Source organism: Protopterus annectens, chromosome 9.part0, assembly GCF_019279795.1.
Source record: "Protopterus annectens isolate FY-2018-M chromosome 9.part0, PAN1.0, whole genome shotgun sequence".
Taxonomy (NCBI): Eukaryota; Metazoa; Chordata; order Ceratodontiformes; family Protopteridae; genus Protopterus; species Protopterus annectens.
In genome coordinates this window covers 265,879,508-265,906,386 of record NC_056743.1, presented here as the reverse complement: position 1 = coordinate 265,906,386, position 26,879 = coordinate 265,879,508, and the positions used below count along the sequence as shown (strand labels likewise).

Genomic DNA, 26,879 nt, shown 5'->3' with positions numbered 1-26,879 from the left:
TGACGTCGGAAAGGAGGCAACACCAGCCGACGCTGGACCCAGACTTCAGAATCCAGCTGACCAAGGGCTGCCTGAGGCAGGACAACCCATATGTTATGACTGCAGTTGCATTCTTGAAGGACCTCAGGAAAAAGCAAAGCAAGCAATGGTTCAGTTTCAGTACTTCGCAACATCAGCCATGGTTTCTTTTATCTAGTGACTACAGGCGGTCAGGAAACAGCATAAACAAACTTGTACCATAATGCCCCAGGCTACTGGTGAGATCAAAAGCAAGTAATGTGTACTGTACATAAAGTCATAATTTGGAATTAAAGTTTTAGAGTTAGTCAGGCTTTCAAATTTTATAGTTTTAGAGACAGCTATGGTTAGGGTTACTACATTTAAGTGACACTGGTTACTTAAAAGTGAGACTAACTTGCATTCACATTTCAGAAAATAAGGCAAGCAAATCAGTTACACCTGATAGCTACAAGTAACCAACTCCCACCTTTTGTTTATTTTAGTATCAGATGTTCTCAAGGTACATATAAAACTGTGAGCAGCAAGAAAAATAATTGTATCTGCGGTGACTAGAAAACTCAACCTAGTACAGAAAAGATGGTGTCAGCTAGAGTGGTTGAGATTCTTGTGGACGTGTTTGATTGTGTGCAAGGGCCTGAATTCAAGTGGGAATAAACTAACATTGCATGACTTCTATAAAACACTCACTGCACAAGAACCAGAATCCAATAAGGGTTTCTCAAACTACAGCTAAATAAAAAGTTATAATTAGGGAGCCCTATCAAATGCAACCTGCGAAGAAAAGTACTTGATGCTGCCAGTGACAAAAACAATCAGGCACTATGATGAGATACGAAGAGGATGTCACCAACTGAATGACAGCAGCTAGCATGCAACCTTGAAAACCACCAGAAAATTGACAATGCACTTACCATAATAAACCTTCAACATAACTACATTTACACATCACACCATCTCCCTCTAGTCGCAAAAATAAAGTAGAGCTACACATCAATGCATACTTACAGCTCTTTTCTGAATGAACAGCTGAGCATCTTTAAGGTGACCGGCTATGTTTTCACACAATCTCTTGCGCGCTTCTTCATTCAGCACCTTGGTGTAGAATGCTCGTACCTACAGGCAAGAACAGATGCTCTAAATCACAGTAAAACATGCACCTGTTTTCCACTTTTTAAAATTCTATATTATGTAATCTAGCAGACCACAATTCTCTAAAAATTCCAAATACCAAAAGAGGTAAGCATGGAGAAATAATGAAAGTGAGCCATTATTAAACATTAAAGATATATCCAACAAGTGTCAAAAGAAATAGGTTTTAGAACATAGTTAAATTAAATATTGCCCCCTGTGCTACTAATGGTGACAGGCAGCTCCTAAATGTTTTATCCCATGCATGATTCCTCTCCAGTTATCAATGGTATGATCCCGGTTATTCTCAGTAATGGCAATATATCATTTTTGACTATGGCATCAACAAAGCCAATATAGAACCAAATGAGATTGGTTTTGAGAACAATAGGGGAAATTGGCTAGGTTTAAAATAGCTTCCTAAGTGCAGCCAGCCTAGTACTTCCCGATGAATCTATTACATCCAATTTTATTCAGTTTGCTTACTGTTCAAGCTGGTTTAAATGTATGTACTTGTCTGTGCAATGTACAACTATTTTCCTTATTTTCTAACATGCTATCTATACTGATATTTAAACTTTTTACAAGGATAGAATGAATGAATGAAAATGGACTCTTGCAGCTCAAATACCTAAATAAAATAACATGCACATACAAGAATTTCATGCCTTCAAAAAATCTAGAAAAAATCTACTTTTTTCCCATTACAACTTCACCAACTTCGTGGTAATCCCAATACGTTTTCTAAATGCCACGTTACAAATACAAAACGTTCACAGAATGCAAAGCTATATGGATACCAAACAGAAAAAGCATCTTTTTTCCCCTTTTCATGGTTATACATTTTTGGATTTCATGATACTCCTGGCTACCATTAAGAGTACAGCAATTTTTAGTTCTGGCCAGACAGACAGACCATATCTGCCTAATGGTCTTAACATTTAAGCTTCTCAGTATTTTTTTTTTTTAATAAATACTGCAATGATCTCATCTAGACTTGAAATTAAAAGTTATGTCTTACCATTCTTGCATCCGAATGAAGGCAAACACAGATTAAGCTCGTCCACTTTCCACAGACTTGGAGCCAACTCTCAACCTCCTCCCTCTTACCCACAATGTTCGACATCTACCAAACTACCTCAGATTGAGTTTGCCAAACCCAGGCATGCTACACTCAGACATCAAAGACTGGCAGAAGAGGTCAGACACAGGATCATCCAGGTTCCTTAAGAAAAGTAGGGGGATGGTTGGGTGGGAGAGAGAGGATGAATGAAAGACAACAGACGCCAAGTTATGGTACGACATAACTTTTTAATCTGAGGTCTCCTTCATTCACCCTCACGATAGGGTCAGAGTCTCCAGAAATGAGAACCCTGAGTGGCCCTCATGGAAGGACATGCCACAGCACCATCAAGACAAAGGAAGCCCTGCTCCTGGAAATAACATCAAACTTGTAACGAGATACAAAGGTGTGATTATTAGACCAAGTAGCTGCTGCACAAATGTCATCAATAGAGGTTCTGGCATAGAAGGCTGAGGAAGTAGCCATAGCTCTGGTAGAATGCACCCTAGGAGTTTAGGTAACTGCAACCCTATGGAGGAATAAAAGAAATGCAGTCTGAGATCCATTTGCCAAGGTAATTTTTGATATCGCTTGTCCAAGTCTATTCGAAGAAAAGGCTATAAAAAGCTGATCAGCCTTTCAGTATTGCTTGGTCTTGTGTATATAAAAATAGCAGTCGATGAACATCTAAAAGGTGCAGAACATACTCCCCTTTGTTAGAAAAATTGGGAAAGAGCACTGGTAGTTGTATGGACTGATTGATATTTTATGCAGCTACTTTAAGCATAAAGGATGGATTAATGTGTAAAGACACTACTCGCTATGGAACAGGATGTAAGGAGGTTTAGAAGATAGAGCTTGAAGCTCAGAAATCCTCTTGGAAGTCACAGTAACCAAGAAAGCTGTTTTCCAGGACAGAAACTTCACGTCACAAATAGCAACAGGTTCAAAGGGGCCCTGTGTCGATGCCTGCAGCACCAGAATAAGATCCCAAGGAGAAGGATCCCTAATTGGTGTCCTTAAGAAAACACCCTTCAAGAAAGATTTACACAATCTGAACGTTAAGGAATTTGTTTGACTTGCTGTGTGAAAGTTAAAAATAATGGTCAACTATAGCTTAATAGTGGAAAAGCTAGCACCCTCACTGATAAGTGTACTGAGAAACTGTAACAAATCCGAAACAGGTGCTGAAAAATGGGTCAGTTTTCCTGTTGGTAGCCCAAACAACAAATCTCGTCTATTTGGTATTGTAAACTTTCTTAGTGGAAGGCTTTTGCTATGCTAAAAGAATTTTCTGGAATACGGACTGAAGCCAGGACTGTAATCAAGGTCGGAAGTGGAGAAGCCAAGCAGTCAATTTGAGTTTGATGGGTGTTGCACCCCTGACAGGTGAGAAAGTAGGTCCTGAGTGGGTTCCAGTAAGCAAAGAGAATACTATAGATGAGACCAGAGGAAGGGAAACCACACCTGATGAAGCCATAAAGGGGCAATGAGGATGACTTAACTCTTCAACCTACTCACCTTCTGAAGAAATTTGTAATTAGCAGGAGAGGGTAAGCATATAGGAAACCCAGGGGCCACTCGGACTATAGCATCCCTTGGGTACTCCCCTGGAGGAGGGATCAGAGTGAAAAACTTGCTGCACTTGTTGCTGACAGAAGAGGCTAAGAGATCAAAGCAAGGTTGACCCCAACTGCTGAAGATCATGTCTGCTACCGATTGGTTGAAGGACCACTTATGCAGAATCAGAAGCAATCTGCCAGATCGCTGGTCTCCCTGGGATGTGTGTGCAATTAGAAGGCGGTCTGAAGAGATCGCTCACTCCAACAGTCTTATGGCCTCCCTGCACAGGGGGTAAGACTGTGTTCCTCCTTGCTTGACGTACCAGACAACATGCTGCCAGTGTACTGCAATAGTCCCTTAGGAGGACAGCTCTCATTTCTAGGACACTGATACGTAACCTGGTCTCGGGTCCTGAAAGGATTGCAACCTTAGGAGGACCGCTGTTATTTCTAGGACACTGATGCGTAACCTGGTCTCGTGAGGCGACCATGTGCCTTGGACCATTTTCAGATTGTAATACCCCCCCCACCCAGACTGGGAAGCATCAGTGGTCATGGTGGCTATCAAGGGACTGCTCACAAAATGTCTGCTGAGAATAACATTGTCTGAATAACTCCACCAACTGATAGGACACCTGCAGACAGGAGTCACTTTGATGCAAAAGGATAAGGGCAGACACGGAATGAACCACTGATTTGCTAGCATTCACTGTAGAACCTACATGAAGAACCTGGCTAGGGGAACTAACAGGATGGCTGCAGACATGGACCCCAGTACCTGCAGGATTAGTTGAGCGGAGGGAGCTTGTGCTAAAATCTGTTGTACCTGGTTCTTCAGAATGGCTACTCGATGTAGAGGAAGAGAAGCTATCTGATCCCTTGTGCTGAGCTGCATACCTATGAATTCTAGATTCTGAACCGGAATAAGATTGGACTTGCTCATGATTATGGTGATGCCCAGGGAGTGCACAAACTGGAGTAAGTAGTGCCTGGCTTGGATTAGTTAAATCTTTGTGGAAACGGTTAGGAGTCAACCAGCCAAATATGGAAACACTTGGAATCCCCCGAGCCTCAGGTAAGCGGCTACCACTGCCATGCATTTGGTGAACACCCAGGGGGCTGTGGTAAGTCCAAGGGGCAGTGCTCCGAACTGGAAGTGATTCGCTCCCAGCTGGAAGCACTCCTGGAGTGCCCGTCTATTTTGATACGATAGTATGTGGAGATCTATTCAGCACATCCCAGTCATCCTTGTGCAACAGTGGCAGAATGGACTGAATTGTAACCATTCAGAAACTTGGCTTCTTTACGTATTCATTTAGCTTGCAGAGATCCAAAATAGGTCTTGGGTCCCCTGTCTTTTTCCACACTAAAAAGAAGCAGCAGTTTGTTCCGAATCCTCTGTTCAGCTGGGACCTCCTGGATGACTTTTGCAACAGCTGTTGAATTTCCTGAGCTACCTACTCCCATTGACAGGGTGGCAAGTCAGAAAGGCTTTTGGATTTCTGAGATGGAAGGGAAAAGGGAATATAATAACCTCTAGATATCGCGCTTAGCGCCAAACAGTTTTGAGTCCATTGGTTCCAGGCTTCAGGGTGCAAAGCTAATTATCTCACAACTGCCTCCAGAGATGGACAGTCAGGCAGTGCTTCAGGAGTGCAGGTAGGACTTACTGGGAGGGAGTTCCATAAAGCCCTGGTTCTGCAGACCCCGCCATCTGCCTCTGGGGCTACATCTACAATCAAACCCTCCCTCCTCTGCCTATGGAAGAGGGTTCTCAGAGTGGGTCCTCGAAAGGCCCTTGGGACTTGCAGAACCACATTTTCTTATCCCCATGCTGTTTCCTGGAGAAGGACCTCTGGGAGGGTAGAAGACTTTATTCCAACAGCAGAAAGTGTCTTACTGTCCTTTTCGCTGTGGGCAAGTGCGTCTCTAACAGATGGCCCAAAAAGGGAGAAGCCTTAAATGGTTCCACAATATCACACAGCCTCATCCAGGCATGCCTCTAAGTTCTGAACCAGCTGCTCACAAGGTGCCCTCCATGGTATGAGAGATTAACCTCATCGAGGAGTTGGCAACAGCTTCGGAGAAACTATCTTAAATTATTCCGCGGCCATTGACAACGAAGCTGACAGTTCTTTGATCAGGTCCCTCTGGAGCAGAGTGAAATGTGTTAGATAATTTAACGACTTGAGTGCAAAAGTTGCCGAGGCATAAACACGCTTCCCAATTCTGACCAACGCTCTGGACTCTGGTGGCTGGACATTTGCAGTTTCTTCTGCCATCACTTTCTTGGTGGCTACCGCCATCACGAAAGCATCAGCTACAGGGCCCTGACTCGTGTTTCCAGCCTGCAGGGTGCACTAAAAACCTATCGGGCCATTGGGTAAAGGCTTGACTGTGGCCAGGCCCCTCCACACCCAGCAAGATATTACGTCCACTAGGACATCTGCCGGGGGGGGTGTCACCCAGGACATAAGATGGGTCCATCCCAAATGTCTGAGAGAACAGACTTCTCAGAGGAAGGATGGGCAGACCACCCACCTTTCTGCTTCAGGAGTTCTAAAAAGTCTCAGAAGGATCCATCTTCAGGTGGGGATCGGGAGGATCCTTCCCCTTCACTGAAGTCAGCATCCTCTGTCAAGGACTCCAGGGAGGAGTCTAGATGCCTCCTTTTACACGTCTACTTCCGGGAAACTTCCTTAGCAGGGTATTCTGGGAAGTATCAGAAGAGGGGGATCCCTCCTGAGCAGGGAAATCTTGGAAGCCATTTGGACGAGAAGACTTGTGGCAGGAAGAAAAAGTATGTAGGGGTAGAGACTGGAGATGTTGGAGCCAATATCCCAAAAATATATGTATAAATGTAGATAGAAAGACTTGTAGGCTGGAAATTAAAATACTTGAAATTTATTACAAAACACAGATTTAAGTAAGTCCTTTCGAGGCAATCCTCTTTTCGGACCTTAATACAGAAATAAATTAGCACACAAGGTTTAAATAAAACCAATAACCAATAAAAATTCTTTAAAAATCAGTGATGCAACCCTCCTTTTCAAGAGGGGTTTTAAAGATACAGTACTGTTAAGACAAGGTGGTAAGTATGCCTTAAAGTCCACTATCCACCTTAGTTCAGCATATTCAGTTTCATTGTTAATATCACCTTCTCTAAGGCTAACATTCATTTTTTGCAAGACCAAGAATTTAAAATTGTGCTGATCACCACAGACATGCTTAGCTAATGCATTAGTAAGTTTGCGGTTTCGGATATCAAGATGTTCAGTCACCCTTTCCTTTATAGTTCTATTGGTTTTACCAATATAGAATGCACTACAAAGATTGCACTTAGCAAAATACACACTTGTTTTTAGTAGAACAATCTGCATAAAATAGAGACTCTACAGTTTCTGATGCACAGGGTGTAAAATCATGCAGGTGGACCAAATGTTATTGCATATTCAGCAGTTTCTACATGGGGAAAGTCCCTCTACGTTGTAAGGCAAACCTGTCACATGTTTTATTGCGTTTATAGCAGAGTTTCTTTTTCAAATTCTTGCTATTTTTAAAACTAAAACGGGGTGCAGAACAACCAGACTAATCTCTGGGTCAGTGAGAAGAATGGACCAGTTTTTCTTAATGAGGTCACATGTCTTGTAGACATCATTAGAAAAAGTTAGACATAGCCTATTAACAGGTAATGAGGAGACTTGCTTAACTGTGCGTACATTCATTAAGTGTTCATCTGAGTAGTAAGGTTTGGTTCTGTGACTTTCATGTAGGTCTACTTCAACTATCACTATCAATATCAACCCTCTTGTATCCTCTCTCAACATGCACTGTGGTGAGACGACTCAAAGCATCTGTTAAGTCTTCCCTGTCTGTATGCATTCTCTTGCAGCGTAAGAATTGGTTCTTGACTATATTCTTAGTAATGTGCCTAGGATCCATACTGAAACGGTGAAGAATGTTGTTGTTCTTACAGTCCTTCCAATGTATCCTTTAGAGATGTTGTCAAACATTTTTGTGAATATCTACATCTAGAAAGTTGAGTTCCTCTTTGGAGTAACTAAGGGAAAAGGAAAGGTATCCAGTGGTGTTAAGAAACCTAATAAATGTGTCCCAATTGCGTCTCATCACCATGCCAAGCAAAGAAAGATATCATCCACAAAACGTTTATAAAACGTAATGTGCTGCTTGTACATGACAGAGGTATACACCATTTCTTTCTCCTATTGAGCCAGAAAATTGGCATATGTGTTGGCACATACCGTGCCCATAGCAACTCCCATTTTTTGAAGAACGGACTCAAACAAAAAACATTGTTCTCTAGAATCAAGTCTAGAAGAGCACATATATTGATTTTGGTATCGCTGAAATTGCTCTCCTTGATAAACTGCCCGACATTCTCAATCCCTTCATCATTGGGGATAACCGTAAACAAAGAGTTAAGTCCAAAGTAACAAAAATCACATTTAAATTTACAGCTTGTTGATTCTCAGCCCAGTCATAAAGGTGTTCTAAAAACGGTTTGCTTTCATGAAGGACAGTAGTTATCTTATTCAACACAAACCCTTAGCTGTTTTTCTACACATATGGCTCTGAGCCAACCTCTTCTTAATGCAATGGGTCGAAGGGGGGGGATTACGTGTATCCTTGTGCACTTTTGGAAGACCATAAATCGTTGGTATAGTTGGATGCTCTACACTAAAATAGGTAAATAGGGTGACCTGGGTATCTCACAGATCAGACAGGGAATGGAGAGGAGACTACCCCCCATCTGGATCTGGGTTTTAAGTAACATCCTCACTATCCTGTCCATGTCCACCTCAGACAAACTTCTCAAGAACCTGGAAGAAGCTGACAAGTGGGGCCAGGAGTGCTTAGATTTTAAGGACAAGGCAGGAGACTTTGCTGAGGTCCTCTGATCCAAAGGGATAGGGATCCAAAGTAGGAGCCAACAAAGGTGCAGGGGAAATAGAAATAATCTCCTCTGGATCCGGATGGTGGGATCCAATCACTGAGCAGACTGCTGTGGATCCGAAGGAATCTAATCCACTGTCTTCTTGGGCTCAGGAAGGTAGGGATGGATTTTTTTTTTACTCCTCAATAAAAGGATGAGGAAGAAGACAAGGTACAGGTTGAAGCCTCAGCCAAGGAAGGAAGAAGGCCCCAAAGAATGAGTTTGTTCCATCTTTTAGATAAACCCAGAGGATTAAAGGCAGTGCAGATGGAACACTCAACTTGTAAATAGTTGGCACCCAGGCAATACACGCACTCTTTGTGAGCATCCTGGTTGGGGATTTTGTGCCCACAAGAAGTGCAGCACTTAAACCCGGAAACTGTCTTGTCAGACATGACAAAAAGCCCACCAAAAAACTGACTGGAAAGATGGAGGGGAAAGACACTACTGAGCTAAATAAGCACAATTAAGAGCTCTAAGCAAAAACTACTAATACTATAAAGTTAAACAAGAAAATGTAAAACCAATTACCAGTGACTAACAAAATATTTTTATGTTTTGTTATAGGAAAGAAGAATTATGCTCAAGCTTGTACCCACACATGCTAGGAGAGGGAGGAAGAAAAATTCAGCCAAGGGGACTTGCAATTTGGAGAAACTATCTAAACAACTAACCACACTTGAGATAATTGGAATATGCATCTGACTCACTGAAGTGGCAAATGAGATCTGAGGTAGTTGGGTGGATGCAGGGCATTGTGGACATGAGGGAGGAGCTTCAGATTGAATCCAAGTCTGTGGAAAATGACCCTATCGTGAGGGTGAAGAAAGGAGACCTCAGATCAGAAAGTTTGCTTTGCGACATCCAGCTTCCATCTGATAAATTACAGAATCATCCACAGCACAAAAGTCCTAACAAAGATGAAATGTGCAGGATAGATCCGTGGTGGTGAAGAAAGGAAACCTGGATCATGATCTAGATCAGAGTTTCAGTAATAGGCCTAGTTGCCTACTCAGCGGGAGATGAGCCTCTATCCTACCCTACACTATGCAGCAATGACAGGACATTAGCAGAGAGTAGTGGAAAGCCTTACAGGTATTCATGGCATCCTGGCCAAGCATAAGAAGCTATACAAGGAGGAACCAACAAGGTGAAAGTACAGTTTTGTACCTACCATAAATGTAGATGTTAGAGTGCTCATACAGCTGCAGTCATAACAAATGGGTTATCCTGCCGTCAGGCGGGTCCTCGGTAGGCCGAATTCCAAAGTCTAGGTCTGGCGTCGGTTGTCTTCGCTTCTTCCCTGATATCAGAGCGGCAGGGGTGTAAGAGAACCAGCAGACGCCATCTTCTTCAGTTTTTCTTGCCCCAGATGGCAGGTGCTCCCAGAAGGAAGGCAAAACAAACTTAGGTAATCATGCAATATAGAATAATCATAAAACAGTAGTTGCAAGCAAATACACCTAAAAGATTACCCCGAGAAGGTGTTTGTCGTAAGGCCTGTCCTAAGAGGGGATGGAGGGGGGGGGACCTGCACTGCAGCTGTATGAGCACTCTAACATCTACATTTATGGTAGGTACAAAACTGTACTATGTTCATTGTGCATACAGCTGCAGTCATAACAGATGGGTAGAATCCCAAAGCTAAGTAGGGGTGGCAAACACTAAGTGGAACTAGGAGGAGCAAGAATGCCCTGCAAGACAGCTGTGGCAAATCCTGCTCTAGATTTTGAGTAAAGTGGAAGGTGATGGTGTTTGGAGAAAGTGTGCACTGAACTCCAAGTGGCTGCTTCCAAAATGTCCTTGGTAGGAACCCCCCTGAGGAAAGCTGCAGAGGTAGCTGTGGCCCTTGTGGAGTGGGACCTGATGCTTGAAGGCACAGCTTTTCCATGAAATGAGAAACAAAAGCGTATGCAGTGGGCTATCCATTTTGAGACTGCCTGTTTGGAGATGGCAGTTCCTTGAGCACCTGTAGCATAGGACACAGAGTTGCTCGGATTTCCTGAATGGCTTTGTCCCGTCCAAATAATAACGCAGTTGTCTGTGAATGTCCAAGGAATGCAGTAGTCTTTCCCCCTTGTTTTGTGGGTTAGGGTAAAAGGTAGTTAAGTGGATAGTCTGATTCAAGGCTACACTGGATACTACCTTTGGCATAAAGGTAGGGTTGATTCGTAAGGAAACTCTGTCCTGATGGAAAATGATGAAAGGTTGCACAGCCATGAGGGCCTGTAGTTCCGAAACTCTGCGTGCTGAGGTGATCGCCAGAAGGAAGGCTGTTTTCCATGACAAGTATTGTAGTTCTGTTGAAGCAGCTGGCTCAAATGGAGGAAGGGTCAGTTTTTCCAATATGAAGTTGAGGTCCCAAGCAGGGACTGGTGGTTTCCTTGGGGGTTTTATATTCTTAGCCCCACTGAGGAACTGTCTTAAGAGAGGATGAGAGAATAAAGGAGGATCTGTGTTGTAATGTGCAGAAACGGCTGAAGCATGGATTTTGATGGAGGAGAAGGAAAGTCCACTGTTTAACATCTCAGCTAGGTACTGTAATATTTGAGGTATATTTATTACCCAAGGATTCTGGCCCTTTTTCTGATTCCAGGCACAAAACAGCTTCCATCTGGTGGAGTAGACTTTTCTAGTAGAAGGTCTTCTGGCATCCAAGATGACATCCTGCACCTCCTTGGAGAGGAGGGTCTGTTGTGAAATCAAGGGATTCTCCATGCGGCTAGATTTAGGGTTTTGAGCTGGCTGTAAATAGTTTTGAAGTTGTGCTGGTACAACAGAAGAGGCACTAGAGGTAGGATCCATGGTGGGGAATGCGTCAGGCTCTTCAGGAGTGGATACCAGTGTTGTCTTGGCCAGTCTGGAGCAATGAGAATCATTTTCGGCCTCTCTGCTCTGGCTTTTAGTAGAACTTAGGGCAGCAGAGGGAAAGGCATAGACTGTCAATGTTGTCCAAATGAAGGAGTGTGCGTCCACTTTCCAGGCCTGTGGATGATAGGTCCTTGAGCAAAATTTTTCCAGTTGGTAATTTGTGGGCAGCAAAGGGATCTATGTCTGGCTGTCCTCATGCCCGAGTTATCTTTGCGAAAACTTGAGGATGCAACTTCCATTCGTGTGGATCTGTCATATTTCTGCTTAGGCTGTCTGCCAGAGTGTTTTCCTTCCCTGGCAGGAATTGTGCCTGAAGTTGGATTTGCAATTCCAGAGCTGTGTTCCAAAGGGTCATGGCTAGTCTGCACAGGGGGTATGAATGAGTTCCCCCCTGTTTGTTTATGTACCACATCACTGTGGCGTTGTCTGTCCTTATCAATAGCTGGCCTGGATGCAGAAGGTCTTTGAAGGCCATAATAGCATTTTGCACTGCTAGCATTTCCTTTTGGTTGATGTGTAGGTGCTTCTCTTTTTGGGACCATTTTCCCTGAATGCACTGATCTTTCATGTGTGCCCCCCAGGCGTAGTCAGAGGAGTCTGTTGTGATGATTTGATTTGCTTGAGGTATGCAGAAAATGAGACCTTTGTTTCTTTGGCATGCTTGAGCCCACCACAGAAATTCCTTTTGAAGACATGGAATGAGTGGTATAATTGTTTCCAAACTGTGGCTGTGTTGAGACCATAGGTTTTTTTAGGTACCATTGAAGTTTCCTCATATGTAGCTTTGCACATAGGATCAGCAGGATGCAAGATGCCATGAATCCCAGAGCCGGCAGGACTTTCCTTGCAGTCAGCCTGGTGAAGGTTGCCATTTTGCTGAAGTATTGAGATAGCTGCCCTTGTTTGTCTGGCGTGAGGTAAGCCATCTGGGTGTTTGTATTCAAGCTGGCACCCAGGAAAATTATTGTTTGAGAGGGTATTAGTTTTGATTTCTTTTTGTTGACTGTGTATCCCAGAAAGTTAAACAGTCTTATTACAAACGCCAGGTGTTTCAGAAGTATGTCCTTGCTGTCCGCTTGGATCAGGCAGTCGTCCAGATATGGGTAGATTTGTATTCCTTGAAGTCTGCAGAAGGCAATTACTGATGCCAGGCATTGCTAAAACACTCTGGGCGCAGTAGATAAGCCAAAGGGCAATGCAGAGAATTGATAATGGGTTGAACCTGCAAGAAATCTGAGGTATCTTCTGCAATCTTGTCTGATAGGGACATGCAGGTATGCCTGCTTGAGGTCCAATGTTACCAGCCAAGACTCCTTGCCCAGCATGGGAAGAAGCTGCTGTAATGTGAGCATCTTGAATTTTGGTACCTGTAAATATGTGTTTAGGATGGATAGATCTAAAATAGGTCTCCAATCTTTGTCCTTCCTTGGTACCAGGAATAGTCTGGAATAAAACCCTTGACCTTGTTCTTTTGCAGGCACCTCTTGAATAGCTTTCATGTCCATGAGAGCTGAAATTTGTTTTTGTGCCTCTGCCCTTTGATTTTGTGGCAGGTTTGGCATGCCTCTTCATTTTTGGAAGGGTGTGGAAGTGGAATCTGTACCCTCTGTCTATGCCAATTTTTTGAGAATAATGCCAGTTTTCCACCTAAAGGTGCTGCCATTAAAGCTTTGCTTGGCAGGCAAAGGGGAAAGTCATTGTGTCTGCTTTCTGAATGACTGTGATCCATCTTCTCCACCTCTTGGGGTTGGTGCTTGCCATTGCCTGGCTCTGAATGATCCTTGAGATTGCCCTCTACCTCTCGGGCGCCTGTATCTGCCTCAGAGGTCTGTCCGTGGCTGGAAAGGACCAATTTTTTGAAGGCCATTTTCTGCTGAAACGTGGAGGTTGTACCTGCAGGAAATCTTTCACTGTTTACATTGATCTCGCCTTTTCCTCCATTTTCTTTAGTACCTCCTCAGTTTTAACACCAAACAATACATATATTTTAAGAGGTGCATCTAGTAATTTAGAATTGACATGATTTGGTAAGGCTTGTTCTTTGAGCCAAGCATGTCTACATATGACAGACCCAGTAACAGCAGCTCTACATGAGGCCTCTAAAGCATCAAAACCACACTGCAAGATATGTTTACCCACTTGCTCTGCACTATGCAACAAATCCTGCAACTCTTAAATCTGGTTGCTCGGGTTGTCATTTTGCTTTTCAATTCAGATAATAAAAACTGTTGATACTTTAACATATGGAACTGACAATTTAATGCCCTCATGGTTAAAGTGGCCAAGGTATACACCTTTTTCCCCCACCTTTCTAAAGCTCTGGAATCTCTCTCTGAAGGTAATGGGTTTTTGGGGCCCTGTGAAATAGTTTCTGGGTCAGCAGTATGGCTTTTGTATAGGAACTGGTGTGAATCTGGAACCCGGTAATACCGGTCAGGTTTAGCAGGAGCCGGAGGTAAAGAATCTGGGTTGAGGCTGGCTTCTGTGCACACAATCTAATATATCTAAGACAGGAGGGATAGCCAGGGGCCTATGCTGGGGGAGCAAGAGAAAATCCCTGAGCTTTTTCTTGGACTCTGAGTAATCTTGGCCTTCCCAGTGAAAGTGTTCCCTCAAAGTATGTAGGGTTTCCACAAAAGAATAGCCCTCGGGGGGGGGGGGGACCAAGAGAATAGACTCCTCTGCATCAGAGTCTTCAAAAGGAATATTGGTCCTCAGAATGTTCAGAGGTAATAGAGGCTTGATCTGAGGAAGGGTAGTCTTCCTCTAATCTGGGCTTTTTGTCCGAGGGGGGTTGAGAACCCCTGATAAGAGTAATCAAATCCTCAGCCATTTTGAGCATCTGTTTTTTTAGACATGGGACCTTGAGAAGGGGGTCTGTGGTCCTTGTTTTTTAGTTTTCATGGCTGCTTTAAATTTGGTGAAAGCCTTAATAGAAAGGTAGGAAGACACCTTGAGAAATGGCAGGCCTGTCTAAACTCTGGGTTTCCCCGCCAAAAGTGGCATCAGTATCTGTAGTCGGAGTGGGGGCCGAGGAGCCTGCGACCTCGGGCACAGAAGACACCGGTAAAGAAGTGTCATCAGCAGTCAGGGGCTACGTAGGCGCCTCGCTGAGAACCGGTAGTCAGCCTTAGCGTGGTGTCAGTAGAAGTCGCGGACCTCATATGTCGGTCCTTATCCTTGCGTCTTTTACCCAAAACTGGAGTCGGAGTATCAGACGACATAACAGAATTAAATTTTTTACAAAAATAGTGATGGGCGAACTCCGCCCGATGCTTAATAGTGCGTTTGTTGAATCTAGCACAAAAACGGCAGGCCGAGACGTCGTGGTCTGGGCCTAAGCAAGGAATACAGAAAGAATGAAAATCCTTGTGCGGTATTTGTTTCCCCACATGAAATGCAATTTTGACATCGGTCTGAGGCAAGAAAAGTTTCCCCAAAGGGGTACTTAGCTTTCAAGAAGACGTCGGCTGAAATATTTTCGTAAATCTCAGGAGCTGGCCGACCGGCACTTGCGAACTGCTTCTGGCACCGCACGGCAAGAAAGACTTAAGATAGTGTCGGCTGGCTCTTATACCCCTGCCGCACTGACATCAGGGAAGAAGCAACGCCGGACCTAGACTTTGGAATTCGGCCGACCGAGGACCCACCTGACGGCAGGATAACCCATCTGTTATGACTGCAGCTGTATGCACGATGAACATCTTCTCCCACTTAAATACAAATGAAGAATTCCCAAGCAGCTCCTGTTTCCTCTGACTTCAAGAGAAGCTGAGAAGAACTAAAAGACATGTCCAGAGCACATATTAAGAGAAAATGAGCCACTACCTAGGGGGGGGGGGGGGTTGGTTACCTGACCACCAGAGCTCCACAGCCTCTCCTTAGCTATAGACAGAACTAAAAGTGAAAGCTACAATCATGAGCTCAATAGGAAATGTGAAAGGACTAAGACTGAGAAATCTCTCAAAAAACAGACATGGCCAGATTTGATGTTATGTGGTTGTGCCATCTCTGCCAGGGAGAGTAGAGCAGTACATGTATACATATGCATAGCTAGCTGCTAGCTAGAGTTTCGTAAAGAAAATAATGGTATTTTACTTCCACACTGGTTTGCACAGATGTTTGAGTTAAAAATACATTTGTATAGTTACAAGTGTTAAAAATGCATCAACAGTAGGTCCTCCCACTGGACAGAAAGAATGTACGCATGTACATTATAACTAATCAAATGTGGAAAAATATTAAGTTATACCGGTGTTTTCTGGATGATTTGTTTATCATCTGGAAGGGGCCCATGCAAATTATTTCAGACTTTCTTGAATTTTTGAACTCAACTACAGATTGTTTAAAAAATTCACATTCGAATTCGATCAGAATGGGATTGACTACCTGGATGTTAGATTAGACAGAGTTAATGGGGGATTGAAGTCTAGAATGCGTTCAGCAATTCCTACCTTCCTTACACAAGTGACCACCCTTGGAAACAAAAAAGGAGTATTGTAAAGGGACAAATGGTCAGAGCAGCCAGAATGACCTCAGAGTGGGATGATTTTTTGGAAGAAATAGAATTTCAGATTTATTTAGGTCAAGAGGCTACCTTGATTGGTTAGTACAGGAAGTGTCGGAAGAAATAGTAAATAAACGTGGTACAAAATATACCCCTATTTTGGGGAAAACTTTGGAAACTACAGGTGACACTGTAGTTGGTGAACAAGCTTTTAAAAGGGCTTTGATTTTACAACATAGTAATATAACCAGGGAAGTTAAGGTTTTAGATGTTAAAATATAACCGGGACATAGTACACAAAGTGGGTACTGAACCTAATTTTGTTTTTAAAACAGGAACAAATTTGAAGAAAGTTTTTGAAAGAAATAATTACATGAATTCAATTCCCCCATACAAGGGGACTAGTAGGTGTGGAAGGTGTGGGTACTGTAAATTCATTTTAGATGAAGCACCCATTACACTAGAAATGTATGGTAACAGTAAGATTTACTTCAGGAAGGGTAATTGTTAAACTAAAGGTATTGTGTATTTGGCCCTACGTAGAGGGGGCATTAAACAAACGTATATACGAGCATTTATACAATATTAGAAAACAATGTGTTAAGTAAGCACTTATTAACAGAGCCTAAACACACTGGTTTCCATTTTGGAATTCTGGAACAGGTGTTAATAGATCCCAAAGGGGGAGATTGGGAGAATTTGCTATGTTGTAGGGAAACCTACTGGCAAACTAAGGTTGAATGCCACCCACCCCCCCAGGACTAAATGACTATTTCCATTAAGAAGTATTTAATAAAAACGGCTGAGAATTTACAATAAGAATAAAATTGAGAGATTTAACAATGTTACATTTAGACTACTATATATTTATCACTTTGGATTCTGAACAATTTAAATGCATATTTTAAGTATGGGATTCATAAGCTGTGTTTTTAACATGAAACTGTTGGTTTTTAAAGATTGAGAAAACTCGTCCCTTGAGCCCAACACATGAACAAGTCCAACCAAAACCAATAAGATTGATTTAACGCAATTTTTATTTCCTTTAAAAACAAAAGTGTTTGCCACCAGTCATACAATAGCTTCCCAGAATACTATTTGAAAAAGCGCGCCAAGTATTTTAAAACCTTTAAATACTAAACGTATGACGTATTCGCATCATAATCTATTCTCAACAATAGAAAAAAGGCACACTTAAACTAGTCCACTACTAGAATTATTTAAAAACAATAAACTTGAAAGGTACAAAAAAAACATAATGCAGTTTGTACCTAACAATGCATTAATAAAAATTATTACTCCCAAAGAAGCAGAATCTTATAGGAAAATTACCTATAAATTCAATCGTGAGCTAGACAAATTAAAAAAAATATATGTATATATATATAAAAATGTTATTTGATATGTACTTCATATACATCCTTATGTATTAAAATAAAAAAACTAAGAATACATTGAATGAAATATACTTCATATAAATAAACTACAATTTAAAAAGTATTAATTCTATTTAAATTTTTAGGAATATATTAGACTTACAAATAACCATACCCACTTATAAATTACATAAGTCTAAAAAACAAAAAATGCTTAGAACTATATAAAAAATGTGTGTATGCTTCCAGAAAACTTAACTAAAGGGACATAAAATAGCAAAAATGGAGTAATCATCTTAAATAACTTTTCAGTTTCAAAATGCAAGAGATGTTACAGTTCTCATTAAGCCCTGGGTAAGAAAAGGCATCTAACCTTAATTGCCATTCAATTTCCCTATTCTCCAGTAATAATGAAGAAGGCCCACCCCTGATACTAGGGGGGATATGGTCTATTGCCATGAAATGAAAACTATGCCCTGGAAAAGAAGAAATGTGCTTAGCTAAGGAGTTATCACTATTATTCTTTCTAATGGCATAAACATGTTGGTAAATACGTTCACGCAACTTGCGGTCCGTCTTACCAACATAATATGCACCACAGCAATCACAGATTGCCAAATAAACCACAGATTTGGTCTGACAATTAATTCTATGATTAATCTGATATATTATTTTCCTAATAATGAAAGAACTCCTGTTCTTAACATGTGGCACCAATTACAGGCACCACATGTAAAAGTACCCTTTGTTTTAGCAAACGTAAAACTAGCATTATTCCTTTGTAGGAGTTCCTTCAAGTTTCTATCCCTTTTATAAATAACAAAGGGTCTAGGACCAAGTTTCTCCAATAGGAAAGAATGGGAAGAAATAAAGTGCCAATTCTTAAAAATAATCTCCCAAATTTGCCTCAAGTTTTTATTAAAGTGGTGATAAAACTTAAATTAAAATTACGTCCCTGTTCTGTCCTGGGCAAAACAGAAATCACACTTCCATCTAAGACAGAATCAGGTGAGATAACTTTCTGAATGGAATACTGCACCATCAGTAATCTCCTGTTTAAGGAGTGGTGTGTAAAAACAAACCTGTCTCTTCTGAGTTACTTCCTCAATGAGCTCGTCAATCAAAGGTATAGGGTATCTTATTTTCCTATAAGATTCTGCTTCTTTGGGAGTAATAATTTTTATTAATGCATTGTTAAGTTACAAACTGCATTATTTTTTTGTACCTTTCAAGTTTATTGTTTTTAAATAATTTTAGTAGTGGACTACTTGTTTAAGTGTGCCTTTTTTCTATTGTTGAGAATAGATTATGATGTGAATACGTCATACGTTTAGTATTTAAAGGTTTTAAAATACTTGGCGCGCTTTTTCAAATAGTATTCTGAGGAAGCTACTGTATTTCTGGTGGCAAAAACGCTTTTGTTTTTAAAGGAAATAAAAATTGCGTTAAATCAATCTTATTGGTTTTGGTCGGACTTGTTCGTGCGTTGGGCTCAAGGGACCAGTTTTGTTTTTTCATTTGTTTTCTCATTTTTTTGGTTGGTTTTTAAAGATTGTGAAATATTTAGTTGCAGAACCCATTTATGTTTATTATGGGTAGCACTATGATGGGATTGCATTAATTTTAACAAAATGTAGATTTTTAATGTGTATGCTTCACTTTAAATTTAAGTGAAAATGGTTCATTTTTGGTGCCTTTTTTGAATGGAGATTTTAAGTGACCAACTAGTAGTTTTATTGTTTACACACTTGATAAAGCCCTACAATTGAGTTAGGGTGAAAGCACTTGTGATTTTTGGTGAATAAACTATTTTTGGACATCCACTTCTGTCTGCTGACATGACCATTTTTCAGTTTATTGGTTTTGTTTTACGGTCTGTTTCTGCTTACTTGAATCAAATGTGCATGTTTATCAGAGAACCCAGGAAGGGTGGAAACTTTGAAACTGTGCAGCAAAAAAAGAGGAAATGGTGTAAAATTCACTAGTAACCACCAAATATACACCACTGGAAAGCAGAGTCCTTGGACAAATGGAAATACTTGAATAAATGGAAAAAACTTCTTTAATGAATACAGTCAAACACAAACATTTTCGTCGCTCTTAGACTTAATCAGATTAAAATAAAATTAACTTCCCCCATCTTTTATACTTCCTGTGGTTGTCACTAACCAATCAAGCAAAATACTTCATTAAACTCCATTAACAAAGACAAACACCCTGTGCAATATAGCAACTTATTTTCAATACAATCATAAAAATTCATGTATAAAATGTGGGGACATCCACCCCAACCCAGGGCCCTTAACCACTTCATCTGATGAGGCAACCACTTTACTAAACTCTTCCCTACCTCTACCAACCTCTAATCCAAATACTCTACTCATAGGTCACCTTAATATACGAAGTGTCAATAACAAAATCACCCATCTCCACTCCCTTCTTCAACATCACTCCTTTGATATTCTCTGTTTAACTGAAACCTGGTTGAAACCCTTTACTAAAGATAATGTAATCCTACCTCCAGGTTATAACATCCTAAGACTTGACCGCAAAACTAAAAAAGGCGGAGGAGTTGCAATTCTATTCAAAACAGAACTTAGTGTAACATTAATACCCTATGATAACCAGACAGTAATAAGACTGAACTTCTCAACTCGAAGCTGCAACTAAACCCTAAAAAGTCCATCTATATTATCTGTATATATCTACCTCCTGGAAATAATTCCACTACTATAGAAAATATCCTTAGTTGGCTCATCACCTCCTATCCACAAGAAACCATAATTCTTGGTGACCTCAATCTGGACTGGTCCTCTAACTACTAATAACCCAGCTTCCCATATCAACCTCTATGGCTTTAGTCAAATAATAAACACCTCTACTAGGATTAATAAATCTAACAAAGAAAGTACTCTAGATTGGATACTTATTAACAAACCTCAACTTAAATATCAGTCTGGAACAGTACCTGATGACTTTAGTGATCACAATCTAACCTTTATTATTAGGCAAAGAAATGCCTCTAACAATACACCTATCTATAGGACCTTACGCAATCTCAAATGTTTCAACCCTACTCAATTTAGAACTGAACTAAAGGCCTGCAATTGGAACCCACTAAAGACACTTCCCCTTGAAGAAGCTGTGCTTTACTTCAACACCACTTTCCTAACTATTCTAGATAATCATGCACCATCACGCTCCATCCGAATTAAATCAAAACCTGCCCCCTGGCTATCTAAAGATACAAGACAAAAAATGTTACTTAGAAACAAAGCATGGAAAAAATGGCGAGCTAGCAAATCTAGTGTAGACCAGCAGACCTTTAGACATCTAAGAAACTGTACCAAAAAAGCTATTTTCTCTGATAAAAGAAGTTATTATAGTAATATCCAACAAGCTAACCACAATAACCCTCAAAAATTCTGGTCAACCCTTAACAGGCTTCTACACCCTGGACAGACTACCACTCCGTCCCCTACCGGATCTGAAAAGAATTCCACCCTTGATACTGCCAACACTTTCAACTCTTTTATTCTTTCTTTATTCTTTCTTTATTGATACCATTAACTCTTTGGCCTCGCACCTCTCTAGTGACAACACTAGTATCCCCGACCCCGCCACCTCCAAACTACCAACCTTTAGGCTACAACCCATCTCCACTGCCATTATACAAAAATGTATTCACAAACTCAAACCATGCACCCCCTCAGCGGACCAACTCCCATCTGAATTCCTTCAAAAAGCAGCCTCGGAAATTGCCTACCCCATATCTATTCTCATTAACAGAACCATAAATGAAGAATCCATACCTGACATCTGGAAAATCTCTCACATCATACCCTTACACAAAGGAGGTAACTCCTATGAATACTCTAATTATAGGCCCATTGCTCTCTTGTCCCCACTAGCAAAAATCATGGAAAAATGTGTCCATTATCAGTTAATGGACCACCTAATAAAAAACAACATTCTCACTCCCTGTCAACATGGCTTTAGGCCTTTTCATAGCACAACCACCACTCTCCTCACCTTTACAGACCTTATTAACAAGAACCGAAATAATAACACCCTGTCTTCAGCTCTCTTCATTGACCTATCTAAAGCCTTTGATATGGTCAACCACTCTATTCTCTTAAAAATTCTTGAATCTCTCTCCTTAGAATCTAAGGCTATCCACTGGTTTTGTTCCTATCTTACAAACAGGAAACAAGCCGTTCTCTGGGATAATAAACTCTCATCCCTTCTCCCAATTTCACTTGGCGTCCCCCAAGGCTCTATTCTTGGACCACTTCTTTTCTCCCTCTTTATAAATGACTTACAAACAGCTATTCCCCAGGCTACTTGTATACAATATGCTGATGATTCCACATTAATTTGCTCTGCTAAATCCATCTCTGAACTTCAAACTATTACTCAAGCTGTTTTCTCTAAAGTTGAAACTTGGTTCTCAAAACGCTGCCTACTCCTAAACGCTAAAAAAACCAAACTCCTACTCTTTAAGCCCACTACCAGATCCCCTACATTAGACTTTACTATCCTATCTAACAATGGAACCATGATATCACCTGACCCCAATACCAAACTGCTAGGTGTCACGATTGACAACAACCTTACCTTTGATTGTCATATCAACAATACCATTAAATCTGTAAACAGGAAATTCGGCTCTCTCTATAGAATTAAAACTTTCTTAACTTCCCAAGCCAAAGCTACTCTTGCCCACTCTCATCTTATCTCGACTCTTCTCTACGCCTCACCAATCTATACTAACCTTAAGAAAAATAATCTCTCAAAATTATAGTCCACGTACAATAATATAGCTAGATTTGTCACTGGTAAACCCCTCAGAGCTCACCACTGTCTGAATCTGCAGCAACTTAACTGGCTTGAATTGTCAAACATGTTGCTTCAGTCCCAACTGACGTTTGTCCAAAGAGCATTCTACCAAGCTCACAACACACCTATACTCTCCAACCTCATAACCCCCTACTCTAATCTGAACTCCCTCCGTTCATCAAGTAAGCTGCTAGTTACCTTAACCAAATCCAATAACCTAGCAGGTGATTCCCCTTTCTCTAATACTATTGGAAAACACTGGAATCAACTGCCTACTGAACTTACTTCCATTGCATCTACTGTTCTGTTTAAACAAAAACTCAGAATTTACCTTAAAAGCCACTGGATGTGTCCCTGCTCTAATCCTGACTAAAGTAATTTGCTTCATCTAATCCATCTTTCTCTCCCTACTTTTCTCTCCATCCTGCTTCCTCTCTATCTTTCTATCTCTACCTCTTTAAACTCCTCCTCTTCATCTTTCCTCCTTATGGCTACAAATCTCCTTCAAACAAGTATTTGTCTATTTTTGCTCTCATTTTTTGCTGCTTCTCTCTCTTTGATCTTTAATCTCTCTTCTTGGTATTAAAACATGTTAGTATGTTCATCACAATGTTACTTATTCCCTAGAAAGTCAACTTCCTCTTCTTTCTTTTGACAACTTTCTTTCATTTCTCTTGCCTTGCTCTTACTCTTACTATTCTTGTTTTAGAAATAGGTAATAATGTGTATTATGATATTTGTGCTTAAAATGTATTTCCTTTTGTTTAAATGTGGAGCTTTTCTCCCCGGGCCTCTGCTGAAAATGGAAATATATCCAGTTGGACTAGCCCGGTCAACAAATGTAAAATAAAATAAATAAAATAAAACAGTTAAAATACATTACGATACAAAAAAAAAAAACTATGTAAAAAACAATGTGTGAAAACACTTTCAGTCTTCAGACTTGCACTCATGCCCCCTTTAGCGGACAACCTCTAACATAGTAATAGTTCTTAAAAGCTGGGAACTTACAACACCCTTACAGTTTTGCATGAACCTTCAAACACAGGGACAGGGAAAGCAACCACTAGGACAGGAACCTTTAAATGCAGATGTTCCCAATGTGTTCACATTCTGAATGAGGGGAATATTAACATTTCAAGCAGGAATATGGTGATTACGGTTGATTCCTTTTATAATTGCAACACTACAGAGGTTATATATATTTCAGTATGTAATTCCTGCTGTGAATTCTATATTGGAAGACGGAAAGAAGGTTAAGGAACCGTATCTATGAGCATCATAGCGATATTAGTATTAAGAAGGAAACCAACGCCCTATACAAACACGCTAAAAACTGTATTCAGGCAAAATAATGTTTTTTTGGAAAAAGTCCCTATAAATCTAAGGGGTGGGCATGGGAAGCCAAACTGGAGTATAGAACTTTTTTGGCAAGTTAAACTAGAAGTCAATTGCTTCCCTGGCCTTAATGGACACATTAATATAGCCCCTGTCTTAAAACTAAGAGCTGCAAAACTGTAAGGGTGTTTGAAAGTTCCCAACTTACAAGAACTATTACTATGCTACAGAGGCTGTCTAGAGAGGGCATGAGTGCGAGTCTTAAGAATGCAAGTGTTTTCACAATGTTTTCTGCATAAAATTTTTTTGTATAGTAATGTATTTTAACTTTCATTAAAATTTTGTACATGCATTTTCTGATTATGTTGAAAATTAAGTTGGTATATTACACAGGGTTATGTGAAGTTTAACTTTGTATATTAACAGAGTTTAATGAAGAATTTTACTTGATTGGTTAGTGACATCCACAGGAAGTATAAAAGGCAAGGGGAAGTTAGACTTCATCAGATTAAAAGAAAATTAAGTATGATGAAAACATTTCTGTACTCGACTGTGCGTTAAAGAAGATTTTTACACTTATTCAAGTATTTCCATTTGTCCAAGAACACTGCTTTCCAGTGGTGTATGTTTGGTGGTTATTTGAAACTGTCTTAGAGCTTTCAGATGCTGCCACAGATGTTAGCAAAGCTTTGGGTGTGTATTGTACCAGAGTCAGGTGACCAGAGGTGATGTCATCCTCTAACCTTTCGCAAGTATGTGATTATATTGTGAAGTTAAGCACTTAATTTCATAGGTGGGTAAGTGGATGTCGGGTTACCACTTTTGAAGGGCTGGCAAACTTTTGGTGAGGGAACAAGCCCTTAGGACATTGCCTGAGGTCATCAGAATCTGGTCGGCAGACCACGAGTGCAACTCTGCATATTAGCTGGGAAGAAAAGGGGATCTCCACTTAGGAATCACAGCAGCACTGCACAAGAAGGGGATACCCAGAGCTACACATTGTTACAGGGGAACCCATGATGGGCAGCCTAAACCACCCCAGAGTACACCACTAACAGGGGAAGCCACTAGGTTCAGCGACACACCTAAGACCAAGGGTAAGAAGTTTTAAATGTAACCAGAGGGGCCATATAGCATATCAAAAGTCCACTAAGGCAAGGTGGGGAACAAAAGGTATAGGGAAAGGTATAGGAGCCAGCAAGTAGGAGGCGATTTTTGGGAAGGAGCTACCCTGTAGCAGTGAGCATGAAAGTTAGGTACTGATCTTCCCATGGACAGGGTGACCTCCGGGACAGAGGCAAGTGATAGTACCCAGGCTGACAGTGAGGCACCACTATCATAACAGACCGGGCTTATGGTGGAAAGGGAGCTGGGAAGGATCACAAAGGTAGAATTGAGAGAGGGTTAGCTTTCGGACCCTAAATTACAAAGCTTGAGGGAGATAGCCAAGGAGGCACCTGATTCTCAGGGAAAAAGGGAGTCTGCATATTGGAACAAAGGGTTACTGTACAGAGAATGGACTCTTGAGGGAGGGCTAGAGGGTGAGGTAATACAGCAGATGGTAGTGCCCAGAGCCTACTGTCTGGCACATCAAGCCACAGCCCATGGCAATCCTTCTGCAGGACATAAGGACATAGAGCATTCCAAGAGATGCATTCTGCAGAACTTTTATTGGCCTGGGATTGCAAGATATGCAACAGGGTACTGCAGGCCCTGTAAGCAGTGTCAAAAGTTAGGCAAGGCAGGAGACAAGGTCAAGGCTCCTTTGATACCTTTTGCTTGTGATTGAGGAGACATTTCAGAGGGTAGGTATGGATATTGTGGGGCCTCAGAGTACCCAAAGTTTTACAGGGAAGATTTATATCCTGGTGGTAGTAGATTACGCTACCAGATACCCTGAGGACATGGCAAATGCTACGTTATAGATTTTTGGAAGGGTAGGTTTCCCCAAGAGAAATAATGACCAACAGTGGAGCCAATTTCATGTCAGACCTGCTGGCTTATCATTTGAGGCGTTGCTGGGTTAAACACCTAAAAATCACACCCTACCACTCCCAGACTGATGGTCTTGTGGAAAGGTTAAACTCTACACTAAAGACCATGCTACAGGCATTTGCGGACCAGCTTGAGAGAATGGGACAAATATTTGCACAATCTGCTGTTTGCATACAGAGAGGCAGCCCCAGGAATGCACGGACTTTTCACCATTTGAGCTGCTATATGAACATAAGGTGAGAGGACCTTTAGACTTGATTCATGAGGAGTGGGAGGGTGAGTCAATCCCACAAGGAGTCTGTTGTGGCACATGTCCTACACTTCAGGACAAGGCTTAGGGAAGCTCATGGGCTTGGCCCAATAGAACCCGACAAGAGCCCAACAGCAGAAAAAGGTCTGGTATGACAGGAACGCTCAAGCTCGAGAGTATGCTGCGAGACAGTAGGTTATGGTGCTCATTCTTGTCAGACAAGAAGCTGCAGGCAGCTTGGGAGTGAGCCTTCAGAGTGGTAAGAAAGGTCAGTGAGGTTAATTACATTGTAAGCCTGTTAGGCAGGTGCACAAACTGTATCAGGTTAACATGAGGAAGCCTTACCATGATAGGGAGGTTCTTGTGTTGAGTATTTGCAGTATTTGAGTGGGTGGGCAGGAGATGTCCAAGGGGGAGCTGGTGATCACAGACTTGAGTAGGAAAAAACTACCAGATAAGGTAGTGTGACCCCAGCCTGTGAGCATGCATTCCAAAAGCTTAAAGGAGCTTTGGAAGGACCCCCTGTGTTAGGCAGTCCAAATTACAACAAAGACGTTGTCGTGCAGGTAGATGCTTCAAACCATGGGGTTGGGGCTGTACTCAGCCAGGTTTCTTCAGAGAGAACAGCACCCAGTTGTATATCTCAGTCGTATACTCAAACCAGGGAGGAATGTTATGCAGCTGGAGAAAAAGTATGTCTAGCCATAGTATGGGCACTGCAGAAACATCAGCCCTATCTGTATTGAAGGAAATTCACTGTGGTTACAGAGCAGAAGCCCCATGACATGATAACATCATGCCAGCCAGCAAAATGCAAAGTTAGTAAGGTGGTGTCTAGGGTTGCAGGCATCTGACATGACAGTTTAACACCATAGTTCGGTCAACAATGCCAATGCAGATGGGCTCTCAAGACAGGGTATGAGTTAGTGTTCCCAGACAGCCCCATTTATCTCAAGCTACATTTCCAATGCAAAA

General features: G+C 41.4%; 1 protein-coding gene across 1 annotated transcript in view; it reads right to left on the bottom strand.

Moving 5' to 3' along the window:
- CAT (catalase) overlaps nt 1-26,879 on the bottom strand; it is a gene marked incomplete in the record, with an annotated part of 486,757 nt that overhangs the window by 135,321 nt on the left and 324,557 nt on the right. The window contains 1 exon segment of the mRNA XM_044082850.1: nt 1,027-1,134. Within this exon segment, the coding sequence (XP_043938785.1) occupies nt 1,027-1,134 (108 nt within the window).